The sequence below is a fragment of the Tyto alba genome, unplaced genomic scaffold, assembly GCF_018691265.1.
Source record: "Tyto alba isolate M040663 unplaced genomic scaffold, T.alba_DEE_v4.0 Super-Scaffold_20000042, whole genome shotgun sequence".
NCBI lineage: Eukaryota > Metazoa > Chordata > Aves > Strigiformes > Tytonidae > Tyto > Tyto alba.
In genome coordinates this window covers 6049048-6062790 of record NW_024881293.1, presented here as the reverse complement: position 1 = coordinate 6062790, position 13743 = coordinate 6049048, and the positions used below count along the sequence as shown (strand labels likewise).

At 39.6% G+C, this 13743-nt stretch overlaps 1 protein-coding gene across 3 annotated transcripts; it reads left to right on the top strand.

Moving 5' to 3' along the window:
* Positions 1-12: 12 nt before the first annotated feature.
* TNFRSF4 (TNF receptor superfamily member 4) lies at positions 13-11352 on the top strand. Of its 3 annotated transcripts, none has more exons than XM_042794099.1 (7): positions 13-3411; positions 3746-6344; positions 6706-6807; positions 7246-7312; positions 7855-8084; positions 8403-8528; positions 9227-11352. In XM_042794099.1, exons 2-7 carry the CDS (start codon positions 6206-6208, stop codon positions 9292-9294), a joined length of 732 nt encoding a protein of 243 aa, XP_042650033.1. In that variant the 5' UTR covers positions 13-3411; positions 3746-6205; the 3' UTR covers positions 9295-11352. The 3 variants fall into 3 exon arrangements, with proteins under 3 accessions (XP_042650033.1, XP_032863434.1, XP_009970311.1); XM_033007543.2 differs by having other exon boundaries at positions 13-3829; positions 6222-6344; XM_009972009.3 differs by having other exon boundaries at positions 6222-6344; positions 9227-11351.
* Positions 11353-13743: the final 2391 nt, after the last annotated feature.

Here is a 13743-nt window from a genome sequence, read left to right as displayed (position 1 = left end):
TAAATATTTTTCTTCATGCTTTGGAAATGTTGCTGGTTTTAGGCTTGTCAGTGACTGGGAAAAATTGAAACTTCAGTAGACAAATTAAAATATGATTTTGAAAGAACTGTGAGAGGGATAAATTCAATTGGTAATCTCTTGTTAAAATGAGTTTAGAACACCTGCCACATCAGTCAGCCCCCACTCCCACCCCCGTACCAGTGTCCCACATGTACTTGATTGCATGGTAGTGAGATTTTTAATATGGCTAGAATTTGGAGATGTTCAAAACAAAATCCCATGTCTAAAAGGGTGGTACTCAGCACAAGGCATAGGTATGGCTGTTTTAGATTCATTGACAAAAGGTCTAGGTTTTGCTTTGCTGTTGTTTTAACTAAGGGTTCATAAATATGCAATGACCTGCACTTTGAACTGACACAAAATTATACATGTAAACGTACAGTTTTTCAATGTGGTTGTTCACAATCTAGGTAAGACAAAAGTTTTAGCAATATTAGTTTATAATTGTATAAGTGTCTTGACTGCATTTTTGTATTATACTCTAGTTGTTTGCACAATTGAATTATTTAGATATAAGTGGACAAGTTCTGTCTTGTCATACCTGGTGCTCAGAAAGCAAGCACTGGTTTGCAGAGGGATTCTTGAGCAGCTGAAATATGGTGATGGAATTTGGAACTTTACCTTGCAATAGAGGCAAAGATTATGCATATGCAGTCTTAGTTTAATCTTTTGATAATGTGAGTGTGGAATTGCTTGAAAAATACAAGGTAACACAGTATTTAGCTAGCAACTGTAAAAATGTTAAAGTATGTGCTGTTGTTGCAATATTTGACACATACCTGATGAATCTGAAATTTGAGGACCAACTATGAAAAATTCACTTTTACCATATGCGTGGAGTTCTGCACCTTATTGTGTTTTGTTTTTTCTCTGCCATAAATCAGGATTGCATGATAACTAACAGCTGTAAGGATAAAGTGGACTGCATGGTGAGATTTGGAGGTACTGGAGATTATTCCTGTCTTGGAATATTAGAAGTTCAGACTATTGGGATTTGTCCATAGACTTATTTATTTTAGAAAATTCTTTAAGTATTTTATATGCACTCAGTCTTTCTCAGATTCTTGTAGGTCCTTTCCCATAGGTGAACCCTTACTTACTTCCTTTTAATCCCTAAATAATCAAGTGACTTTTTCTTTAAAGCCTTTCACTAAGCACTAGTTATGAGTTTCGCGTTCAGGAGGTTTTCATGTACACGTTAGGAAGACTGTTAGTAGGACTTTGTATCTGAGTGCTACTATTTAATGGATGTGTTTCATCTTTCCAGAATTCAAAAGCTTGTATGGAATATCAGGTATAAGCATCTATGGTCAAAAATGATAAAAGTATATTAAATCAAATCAGAGCAGGTCCTTATTTCTGACCCATAGCATGGTTCAACTCACCACTCTGAAGCTCTCTTCTCCTACTTCAACCAGAGTAGCTGCATCTGTGCTGTTTTTTTGGAAGCAGCCTGTGGTACATATGATCCCTATGGCAATGCCAAGCAGCATTTGGGAGAGGTTAATTTGCATTGGTGAAAATCCAGCGAAGGAGTGTGCTAGATGTGGAATGCTATGGGATAACCTCTGTGCTCTCTCCTGGTTTTATTTACTTGCATAATATGGCCACGTAAAGGAATGTGGCAATACCAAGCCTGGCAGCGTTTAAGGATGCCATGCATGAAAGTTAAAGTCTCAATGTAGTACATGGCTAATTGCTTTTATTAAATGAGCATTTAGTTTGTATTAAAGTATCTTTAACAAGAATATCAGTGCTTCATCATCACTGTCCTATTATTTTGAAGTTTTCAGTTTAAATGTATAAAGCAGAATTTTAACTTTACCTTTTTTGTGGACATCATAGGAGTCCACATTTCCAGTTTCTTACTGAATAATAATTGACTTATTTGATAGGTAAAGTCTGCTACTGTTTGTGAAAGAGAATTGGGGGGAAAAAACATCTGGTTAAATATGGCTGAGGGAACGACTGAGTCATGAGGCATAAAGCCGCTTAAATGGCATTGAGTGTGACACTACAGTGGGAAGAGCTTTGGATATTTCCTGCATGCAGGTACTGAGTGTGAAGGTAGTTGAAGTTAGCTGGTATGGTTTAGTTGCTCTGTCAGATTTACACCCTTTTGGAAAGAATGGCTTTAATGTATATCTTCTTTTTCCATAGTGGTTGTTTTCCAAAATGCTTGGAAAGTAGGAGAAGAAGAAAAATAGTGTTTTGCCTCGCTTTTGTCTCTCTTACAGAGAAACAGTCTTACAGAAAATTAAGAAAGAACTGAAAAGCAGCAGTTCTGGGTAAAACATGCCACAATATTGCTGTTCAGTCCTCCCAAATACTGCAGGCTAATTGGGATTTGAAATGTATTTCTGTTCCAGTCAAATCTCCTTTGTGTTTAGATGTAAATTGACTGTAGATCTGCTTTGTCTGGGAAGTCTGGCTATGTTTTTTAACTAAATTAAATAAAACATCTTTGATTACTGTAGGATGTCTCGTTTACTCGGGCCTTTGCATAAGAGACTTGAGCAACTCTTAGAACTGGAAGACCTAACATTTAGATCCTAGATCAATAAGATCAAATTAGTAACATTCAAATAGTGATACTGGAAAGTTAAACCTCACTAATTCCTAGTGTGATCGCTTTTTTTTTTTCCTCTGCTCTACATGCTTGTGTTAGGTGGGGGCAGGACTGTGATGCCAGCATGTGATTCAGCCTCCCCCACTGCCATCCTGTTGTTGCTGGCTTGCACAGCTGGATGGAGAAGCTTTCTGGGGGGCTTAGATTCCAGAGCTAACATGCTTCTGTGGAATAAAATAGGCACCAAAAGTAGCTGGTGCGTGAATATTGCATCCTTTACTTTCATAGATCACACCTCTGCTGGAAGCTTCTATTTCCATGGGAGCAAATGGTGGGGGTAACACAGAGTCTCTGTTTTGGAGTCAGGAATTTACTTTTCTTTGGTGGCAGCGCAGGGGGTCTGAGATTAAGAGTTGAAATGGAGTCTACAAACACTTTGCATTTGTAGCTTTTGCTAGCACCTGAGGGCAATATCAAGATGACTGATGATTTATGATTCCGCACTCTCCCTGAGAAGAGAAATGTATTAACAATGTTGTCTCATATGCAGCAATAAAAGTCACGGGTCTGCCGTTACCGAGAAACTGGGAGAGAATCTGTCTGCTCTTTGCCTTTTAAGGAACAAGCCTATGTGGTCTGTGTTTCATTTTACTATGGCTTTCATCTGTAAAGCTTTTCAGGCATTACCTCTGTTGCTTTAATACTCCTCTTTACAGTAACAAGGATCATCTGATCTAGTTCTCCTGGCATTCATGGCCTGTTCTTTAATACTAGGTAGAGAGGTACGTACCTGGCTGGAGGCATTCTATTTTAAGGCTATGAATAGAAATCTTTTTGTAACGCTATTCAGCATGCTGTCTTTCTGCCTATGAATATTTCAGTTATGAACTGCAAAAAATAGCTTTGTGTGGTGTGGGAAGAAGGATGGGGGCGTGGAGCACATACTGGGAATTTCCCAGCAACTGACATGTGAATTTGTTCTGGCCATCAGCAGTTTAGAAGCACTTCTCCAAAAGTTTGCCACTTTCAAAATTTTGCTGGAACGGTAGGGCTACATTATGGTAGCTGTAGGCTTTTACTCTTATTTTGCTACTGTTTTGTTCTTGCTGCTGGCAGTTACTATTAGCCATTGCTTGAGATTACAATGCAAAGAACATCAATATCCTTTTGGTGAAAAATGCTGCAATGACTGTGCCCCTGGTAAGTAGTTTTCACTGGATGTTGGTTTTACTTGATGTAATATCTGTCCATTTATAACCCGCAGGTGGTAGAAAACAGCTTGATGGAAATACCATTGAAATGTAGGAAGCATAACATGGAGTGTTTGAGGAGACTTTCATATCAGTCTAGACTGACAAAGATTATTTCTGTAACGTACTAAATTTAGGAATCTTCATCTTTAAAAGAACTACATATGCTTTAACTTCTTTTGTGTGGCTCAGCTTCCGTAATCTATCAGTCTGGTGCATTTTCATTCTGGGAGTATTAGCTGAGCAAAGATGGTAGCGTTTATGTTACTGTTCTTTACCTATCCCATAAAGAAGCTCAGAAACTGCATAATCATGGAGAATTTTAGGTAATTAATTCTGTTGCTAAAGATGTTTTTTAAGCTTTCTTTTATAGCAAGGTTTATACTAGTTAAGACTTGGTGGTTTTTTTAAGGAAAAAGATAAGTTTGATCCATAAACAAGAGATTAGCAAAATGTAACTTGACACGAAATGTATTTATTTCCTCCTTTCTTACTGCAGAAACTGAATGAGTCTGAATTCTGGGGTTTGCACGCATATGTGTGGTTTTTTCCACAGTCTGAATATCTCTGAAGGCAGTGCATTGTTGAGAAGCACAAATGAAAAATATTAAACCTCAAATACTTTAATAGTTGGGATTTCATTATAGAAATCACTTAGTGATGAAGAGTGATACCAATTAACAGGAATATTGCTGTTCAGGGGGATTGCCCCTTAACAAAAGGGATGATTTTTCATCAATACTGACTACTAAAGGAAGGGTACATGTAGTACATCTAGAGGGAGAGTAGGTCATGTTTGTAAATGCATTTGCAACTTAGTCTTGCATATGGTTTTATGTGCATCTTTCAGAATAGTTACTTTCTCTTTTCAAAATTAAGTCTGCTACACAAAATGGATATGGCACGAACATATGCAGTAGTATTCTCATCAAAGATGCTAATGGGAATAAATTCAACCTTTAAGACTTGAGGCAGTTTATTATTGGATTATTCTCAAAACTATTTAAATCTGTGTGTTTGTGAACTCAAAGAAAGGCATACTTGTATGCAGATAAAGCTAATCCTTTAAAGTTTTTTGTTCCTCCTTAAGCTGAAAGAACTTTCACCAGGTTTTTGGCGTTGTCAGCACACCTGAAGCTGTTGGGGAAATGTTTCTTTATAGTCTCTTCCTGGTTGTGTAGGTACTAAAAATGTAGAAGTGTATTGCATATGTTGTGGTCACTAAAAATCTGTATTTTGTCACTGATAGCACTCAATAAAATGCAGAGAAAATTAGAGTGAGCAAGAGACTTGGTGCTCATTGTTCACCTGCGGAATGGGAAAATGGAGAACCAAAATGAAAGAAACAGCCTGTGAGGATAAGGACATATTTAAGCTCAACTGTAAAAACCCTGGTCATTAAAGCTGTCTAGTTCCCGCAGCCTGTGCTGTGTGGAGGGAAGCTAGTGAGAGAGAAGTAATATGTCTGACTCTTTTTCCAAAATCCACTGTTAACTTGCTGTTTCAGTGTGGGCAAGTTGCTTTGCTCACAAACCTTGTCATCCCAGCGCATCAATATGAACTTCTGTGTGAGTACTGTGTGTTGCACAGGTTGGAGTTGGTGCGTGCAAGCATTCAGAGCTTGGTTTTAAACCCAATGTGTGATACACGCGTACTGTTTGGAATAGTAACAAACGCCTGCCTTGCACCTTGCACACTCTCACTGTTTATGAAGTGGAGCTAGTAACATCTTTGTTGTTGGGTGCCAATACAGATACATATCAACACACAACCATGTTCTCTCATGCCTAATGGGCTTTCAGAATGCAAACAAATGTTTATTCTTGACTGCTTCACTAATGAATCTTCTGCAAACCCAGGCGGTCCATTGCCGTCTTTTGTACCTGTTTGGGATTACTTGGGGTTGAATTGTGTGATTTATCTCATAGGGGGAGACAGGATCTGTCATAAAACCATTGTATTATACTGGAGATCAGACCTATTGCTATGCTAAAAACCTGCTTTTTTCCTAATTGACATTGGCTGCAAACTGTGATGTCTAAACCATATGAAAAGATGGTCTGGAGAAGTAATATTTGGAATCCACTGGGAGAATCATTTGGGGCATTGCCTCAGCTCTCAGCAAGTCATCAGGCCCCTGCTAGCCCATTTTTAGCTGCTTAATTTCTAGCGATGCGATGTGTCAAAACTTTTAGGGATTCTCACGTGTCTAAATCTGCCAAATGTTTTAAGCCAGAGTTGTAAATGGAACTGTTACTTTCTCGACATTCTTTCATTCTAATGCATGAAAATGAGGGTTTCCTTCTGATAAGTCAGTTCCTCCTACATGGTCTTTGTTTTAGGTGAAAGAATGAGAAGCCGCTGCACTGCAAAAGCAGACACAGTCTGTGCTCCCTGTCAAGATGAATACTTCAGTAGTGAGCACAACCACAGCTTCTGCAAGAGTTGTACAATCTGCAACAATAGTAAGTCAACAGTATAGTGGTCATTTCCTGATACAAATTTGTGAGGCAATCGGTGTTCATATCCTTTCTTACCTTTGCCTGCTTCTCAAAGGCTGATGTCATAAAGCCTGTCACTTGAGACGACCAAGTGCCAAGATTGGGTTATTTCAGTAACTGGTATCTCCTGGTTGGTACTGATGGTGGAGCCTTCGAAGGGAAGCAGGCTTGTACTGCCTGAAAAGCAGTGTCCTCAGAATTGTTAATAAACTGTTCTCTGCGGTTGTTTCTCCACACAATAGATAGGCACTGAGTAGTTAATACTCTTTTTTCTTTCATAACTTACTTTTTGTCTCTCATTTGCCCTTTATTCCGTTGTTGATAGGAAAGGGGAGCATGGAGGTGAAGAAGTGTGAGAAGACCTCTGACAGAATTTGCATGTGTATTGCAGGTTACATGCCAGATGCCAGATACACTCTGGGAAGCGGTAAGTTAGTGATGTGTCAGACTCTCCAAACACTTGCCTCCACTTCAGATGAGATGATTGTTATTTCTAGTGTAAAAGCTGTTGTCATTTGTCTCACTGATACCTCCACACAAGTGTTGTAGCAGGGTAGTTGTGCAAACTGTTGCTCTGTGATTCCCAAGCTGTCAGAGATCCTATTGCTCTCATTGTTAATATCCATAATTAGCCAGTGGAGATAATGAGAAGCCTTGCCAGTTGCAGACTAAAATGAACCCCTGAGCATGCTGTGTTATGTCTGACCCAATGACTGGTTTTTAGAGGCTATGGAAGTTTCGTTGTGTCTGTTCTATAAGCTAGACTACTAGTATAAACTATTACTGTAATTACTGTGTAGCTGTCATACAGTTATGTTGCTAACTGAACTCAAATTCTGCCTCTCTTTTCTTTTTTTTCCCCCAGTATGTTTACCATGTCCTGAAGGGTCTTACTCCATTGGGAGAAATGAAAACTGTCAGCCTTGGACCAAGTATGTACCACTGATCCAAACATATTCAGAGCAACATTTTGGGTTTACTGCTGTAGCAGTTGATGCCCAAAATCATGGTGTGTAGAGTATACCTGCAGGTGTAATGAAACCATGTTCTTCATGACTCTGGAGCCTTGAGAAGTCTGTGTACTGATTTGAAGCATCTATCTGCCTTCTGCCCTTTATCTCTTCACCTATCACAACAGCAGTATTCTTAGCCTCTTGGGTTTTTTTTTTTTTTTTGAAGGTGTGAATGTTTTGTTTCTGTAGCAAAAGGTTCTCTTGCCAGATGCAGCTGTGCTTCAAGGCTGTTACATGTGTGGATGCCAAGAAAAACAGAATGTCAGGTTTTTTTCCCAGTAATAACTTTGATTAGCTTAGATGTTCTTCATGTATCTGTAGAACCTAGGAAAGGTGAAGCTTGAGTTTGTATTGATAAAACAAGGATTGTAATGTTCACTCACTTGTTCCATGAAGATCACTTATAAAGCCATTACTGCAATTGTTTGGAAAAACTACACTAATTTCTCCTACCTCTCTAGCTGCAGCATTCTTGGGAAAAATACTCTTCGACCAGGGACGAAAACACATGATGCTATTTGCAGCAACCATGTCACACAGTCAACTACCTCTCAGAGTGCATCACCTACTTTGAATCTTTCCACCACTGACCAAATGAATAATACTACGACTGCAATGTTCTCACCATCCAGACCCAGTGTGATTCCTTTCATTTGCCCGGATGTAAACAGCCCCACAGAGACTAACTGGGGTAAGAAGAGGGGATGACCAAATCTAGTCTCTGTATTTACTAGAGCTGGTCAGGAATTTTCACCTGAAATTGAGTTAATTGGAAATGAAATTGTACACTTTTCTCAGAAGCCATATCTGTATTTTACACAGCCTTTCAGGGAGACATGCACAAGATTCTAGATTTCTTGCTAGTCTGCTTGGCAGCTAGGACTTACAGGCTTTTGCGGTTCAGAGGTGATTGTGGAGTTGTAGGTTCCTCCTTTGGAAGCTGGAAGGCCATGGAAACTCCAGTTAGAACCATGAATCTTTTTTTAGTGTATTCTGTTTTTTCTTCCAGGGTCTTTATCACTTATCCTTATTTGTCTGATACTGCTTATGGTGAGTGGAATGTCCATCCTCCTGTTGATTATCCAAGCAGCCAAAAAAGAGACCAAGAAGAGGCCTTGTGGAGACAACTGTCAGGGTGAGTTTCTTTTTTATGGGGAAAAATGTATAAGAGAACAACCAGGGCCCCCTATTTGAACTTTGATTATTGTTTCAATCATAATGAAGTCTGCCTGGTGAAGTAGCACAGTCATCTGCAGTTACTACCAGTGGTTGATCCTCTCTTTAGTCCTGGTGCACTGGAGGTCATAGTTAGAGAGCACAGACTCCCCTGCTTGTTGCCATGCGGAAGGATTCTCTCTTTCTCTGATTTTAACTCCTTCTAGCTTTTTCCCCACTTAGTCCTTGCAAAAAGAATGTAATGATTTCCTGCAGGGAATTCTATTCAGTACAGAGAGGATCCAGAATTAGCAGTCTTTTAAAGTATATATTGTGAACTTTTTTGGCTACGTAGAAGTGAACTGTCTCCTGCAAACGCAGGAAAGGTTTGACTGAAAAGAGCTGAACTCTGTGTTCAGAATTAAGTGGTAGCCTGGCTCTTGAGTCAGGCCACAGCTGCCTCATGTTCCATTCACAGAGCAATGGTAACGCATATTTTCACTGTTCCCTACATGTGATGTTTACCAGCACCAGCTGGAAAGACGAGCACCAGCCCAAATGTCACTCAGGTGCCTCTGAAACGAGAGGAATGAAACTAGGAAAGACCCTGGCTTCCCTTTTCCTGCCTCTTCTACTCTGTACAGTATTTTTTTTTTTTTTTTATTATCTGTCTTTCAGAAAGGAGATTTCGAATGCCTATCCAGGAAGAACAAATTGACTCCAATTCTAGTCTCATCAAAAACTGAGTCCACATTACGTTACTGTTTCCTGCATTTCTGAGCCAAGCGATTGTAACAAGGAATGTGACAGAGCGTTCTGTGGCTGTATGTGTGGGTGTGTGTAACTGTTTAATTGCACTTTGGTTCCTCTGGGTCTTGTTGAGCAGCCCCTTTGGCATTAGGACCCATGGGAGTAGCTGTTCTTGGTGGAATTGTGTGATTCTTTCTCTTAGGCAGATCCTGTGCACAGAATCCCTGTTGCCAGGACTGAGCTGATATAGTCCTCTGCATTTCTAGCCAGTTCTGTATGTAGTGATAGGCAGTTGTCTTTGGACTGAAGAAAGTGTTTATGAAGCTGTAAGAGCTGATCATTGAGCAGACAGAAGGACAGGGAAATGAAAAGACCTGCTTTTTGACTGAGTTTATATCTCGTCTTACATTCTGAGATGCTCAGCAGAGCATGTCTCTTTTTTTTCTCAGTGTGTGTAACCAGTATTTCAGTTTAGTTCCCAAATGAACTCTCTTTAGATGGAGAATCTCCCCAGATGAACCTAGCCAACTTCCTTTGTGTTTCCATTTTTTCAAGATATTTCTTGGTCAGGTGGAGTGGCATATGTCAGCTGTGCCTCCAGAGACAGTTATTGCTAGTGTCTCATGCTGGCCATGCTCCAGAATAGCACCGAATTTCTGGTGCTAGCTGTTAAATGACTGTTGAGAGATGGCTATTCAATGCCACTTCTCTCTTTTCTGCATTTCTTCAAGCGTACCCATTGAGGAAATGTCATGTTAACATATTGAGCAGTATCCTCATTGTTAGGCCAACAAATGGAATGATCATTAGGTAGCTCCAGATCTCTAGGTGTTTGGAAATTCCATGGGGATATTCATGTGTGTGGAAAGTAGAATACGTGGATTGCCAGAATGTAAAAGAAATGGTAATTTCTGACTGGAACACGATTATTGGAAACTGTAGTTCAAAATATGGGAAAAGGTAGAGTACCGCTTGTCTGCACTGTAAACTTTAGAAGTTGCCATGTATAACCGATGTTTTATCTGTAAGCCCTGTGTGACCAATGTGGTGTGTGCTGCTTCTTTGTGGACATGCTGTTCTGCTGAAGACCCTGGTGTGTCATCAGCAAGTCTGCTTCAGTCAGGATTGGACATCTCCACAGTAAAATTGTTTAGCTCGAAGCACTTTTGTGGTACGTGATTGCTTGCTGTGAATGTGGGGAGAAACCCATGAGCAAATTTGTTTCCAGACAGTGCCCCAGATTTAGGGAAAGTCTGTTTATGTCTTAGGTTTAGGAGCATGCATATGGACAATTAGAGCTTGTCTGCTGCTGAACGATAGTTTTGTGATGGTTTAGAAAAGAGTAACTGCTTAGATCTTCTCTGCTGATAAGAGGCAAGAGCTAAACTCTTAACACAGTGCTGACTATCTGGTCCTTCAAGGGTTGCACATGAGCAAAGACACGCAAAGATCATGTAACAGTGGGTAGATGCCTAAACTGTGCTCTGGCCATTCATCTGGATGATCACTCTATGCATGATGTCAGTGGAATCTGCGATCAGAACTGAAGAAGTATTCTTGATGTGGTCTATGTGCAGTTAAAATACCTAGTTCATTGCCTGTACACTGTATGAAATGAATTTTACTTCTGTAATGTTTTTCCACAAGTTAGTTGGTCTGTAGTTTTGGAAAGCATTCAGATTTTAGATAGCAAATTCAAAATATCTCAGTGTAAAAGTTCAAGAAGAAGTAAGATTGAAAGTTACATAATTCAGAAGGGTTTTTCACTGCAAATATAACTCCTCAGTAGATAAATCACTAGGTGGGTATTCTATATACACAGTACCAAAGCATATGCGAAAATATGCAACAGGAAATGTATTCAGGAGTATAACTGATGTCTAGAACATGTTTTTAAACATATGTTTTCTTATATGTTATACATATGGTGTACTTAGCAATAATTTCCTATTTTGAAATGCATATACAATGTATGTAACCATTTGTATTGTATACAAAGTATGATAGTGACTTTTGAAATAAATTGTGGTACAAGCTAGATGCACATGTCTGTTGTGTATGATTGAAGAGTACAAATGAGCAAAAAGTTACTCCAGTGTGTATAATTCTCACAGAAAGCAGGATCACCAAATGGTCAATCCAGTGGTTTAGCAGGCTTTGAGTTCACATTCTTCCTTGCCCCTGACTTTCTGTGTGGCTTGAGACAGCTGTGTGTAGTGTTTTCCTCTGTAAATCTGGCCTGGCAGCAGTTCTGAACAGAGTGTTGCTAGGATGTTCAAGATGGTAAGGCTCAGCCCCTTCAAAAATGTAAGAGCCCCTGTTGTGAATGTTAGAGGTCTTTGAAAGCGTGCTGTGGCCTAAATGCTGTCATCTTGCAGTGAATTGGATGGCAAAGTACCAGATGGATCAATCTGAGAAATACATTCGAGGGAACACCCGACAAATTCTCAGAAATTAAGCTTACCAGGTTTGTAGACTGCACTTCAGAGGCAATAAAGCAAGTAGCACATTTCCATGTAACTGAGCAAGGTGCAGATAGCTCATTAGTTATCTGAGGTTGTGGGTTATATGATAAAAACACAGCCCACAGGAACAGATGAGCTGTTGGCTTGACAGAAGTGCTGCTCTGGCAGCGGAGCTCCTCTGTGGTGTGGACTCATCAGCTGTTTCCACGAATCTTACTTGTTTTCTGCTCACTGCCTCTGCTGCACAGGAAGATGACTGACTGCGCTGTGTTCTTGTGCCTTCTCATAGCCTCTGGATCAGGAGATGTCCTGCAAACCGGGGCCTGGGTTCCCTCTGGCTGAAGAAGGAACTGATGCTGGCCCTGGAAGAGCACAGCAGACGTAAGGTAGCTGAGGTACAAGTTGCATTTGCTCGCCAACATTTGGAAAACTGAAGACAGGCAATTTGGCATGCTGTGTGGCCAAAATCCTGTAACAGCAAGCCCTCACAGGCTGGAGTTGCTGGCTTTTGTGCTAATGCATACCTGTGAGCCAGTCTGTGCTGGCTGTGCTGCAGTAGAACTGTATCTCATTGGATACAGTGTGCTGAGATGTATAATCTTATTAGAAGAGTTAAACCATAATACCAGTTGATAGGATTGGAGGCATTTATGATTTGGGGTTTTTTTGAGGATTTGGGTGTTGGTAGATTGCTGATTTAAATAAACTAATATAGGCATTTAAGTAAAAGAATAACGAATTTTTTTTTTTTTTTTTGATTGCTATGTTCAGTATTGTCATTCTTCTGTGAAAAGCTTGCTTGGATTTTTTTATTCCAATCCACCCTAAAGTGGCAGAAAGTAGTTAAAAATAGGCAGAGAATCTTGAACAAGTTGGTGCTGCCTTCTGCCCACACTTGTGTTCCTACATGCCAGAAACAAAACTTTCCCTTCACAAAGGTATGGGCCTGTGTCACAAAGGAAGTTCCTGTTTTTCAGTCATTCAGATTTCCCCTTTTTCAGACACTTTAAGCTGCACAGTTTAGACTGTGTCTCTTTCATCTAAGCTGATAGAGCTGTACTGGATTTTTTTTCCAGTGTAATACAGTAACCTGAGGTATCAGTTCTTTCATTCTACAAATGAACGCTAACTCTGGTTTTAGTGTGAACTATATTAGCAGTAAGTGTACTTGGTAAACCTGTATGATTTGTAAATTAAATTCATCATGGTTGCTATAGAGCCCAAATTCAGGAAATCACTTAAGCACATGCAAAACTGTCTGCAGAAATCTTGGCACTAAAATTTGGCCTCTCGATTGTTTTAAGAACCATCTGTAAAACAGCCCGTTAATGCCTATAATTTTGTATTTCTGGGTGAGAATAAGACCATTGTTTCATTAATAATTTAACTTCTGTTCAACTGCACTAGCCATGAGTTACAGGCCACAGGGCCAGCCCCTTACATTGTTTGTAATTAGCTACAAGAGTTAGGTCAGATTGCTAAAAAAAAACAGGAGGAAACCCAACCAAACCAACCAACCCCTTTGGGATTTCTATCTGCACTGTTTTGTCTCCCTTGCATGTGAGGCTGTCGCATGTGGTTACCTGGAGTTTTAACAAGGTTATTTGTTTAAAATGGAGGTTTTTTCTGCTTACTGTTTCGCTGCATTCAGTTTTGGAGAAGGATTATGACAAGAATTGATGGTATTTGAGAGCCACATTGGAAAAAAATGATGTAAATGAGCCAGGTTTTGCAGTTCTTGAACAGTCTTTTCAGAGTATGGATGTGACAGTTAACATAGGTATTTCATGTTTCAGTAGTTACTATAATTTAAAAAAAAAAAAAAAAAAAAAAAAAAAAAAAAAAACAAAACCCAAACAAAACAAAATAAAGTTTGGTAAGTTTTTGCTTTTTATGTTCACCTTCTCCTTTGTCTGCCTTTTGGTTTTCCCCTGCAAATATATGGCAAGTTTCTGCTTCTGTGGTTACCCTAGATCCTTT

Excerpts from the sequence above, each read along its gene's own strand:
- TNFRSF4 (XM_033007543.2), top strand. The coding sequence starts at position 3,688 with ATGGTAGCTGTAGGCTTTTACTCTTATTTTGCTACTGTTTTGTTCTTG. Across the intron at positions 6,345-6,705 it reads TTGTACAATCTGCAACAATA|GAAAGGGGAGCATGGAGGTG; the intron begins GTAAGTCAACAG and ends CGTTGTTGATAG. Across the intron at positions 7,313-7,854 it reads AACTGTCAGCCTTGGACCAA|CTGCAGCATTCTTGGGAAAA; the intron begins GTATGTACCACT and ends CTACCTCTCTAG.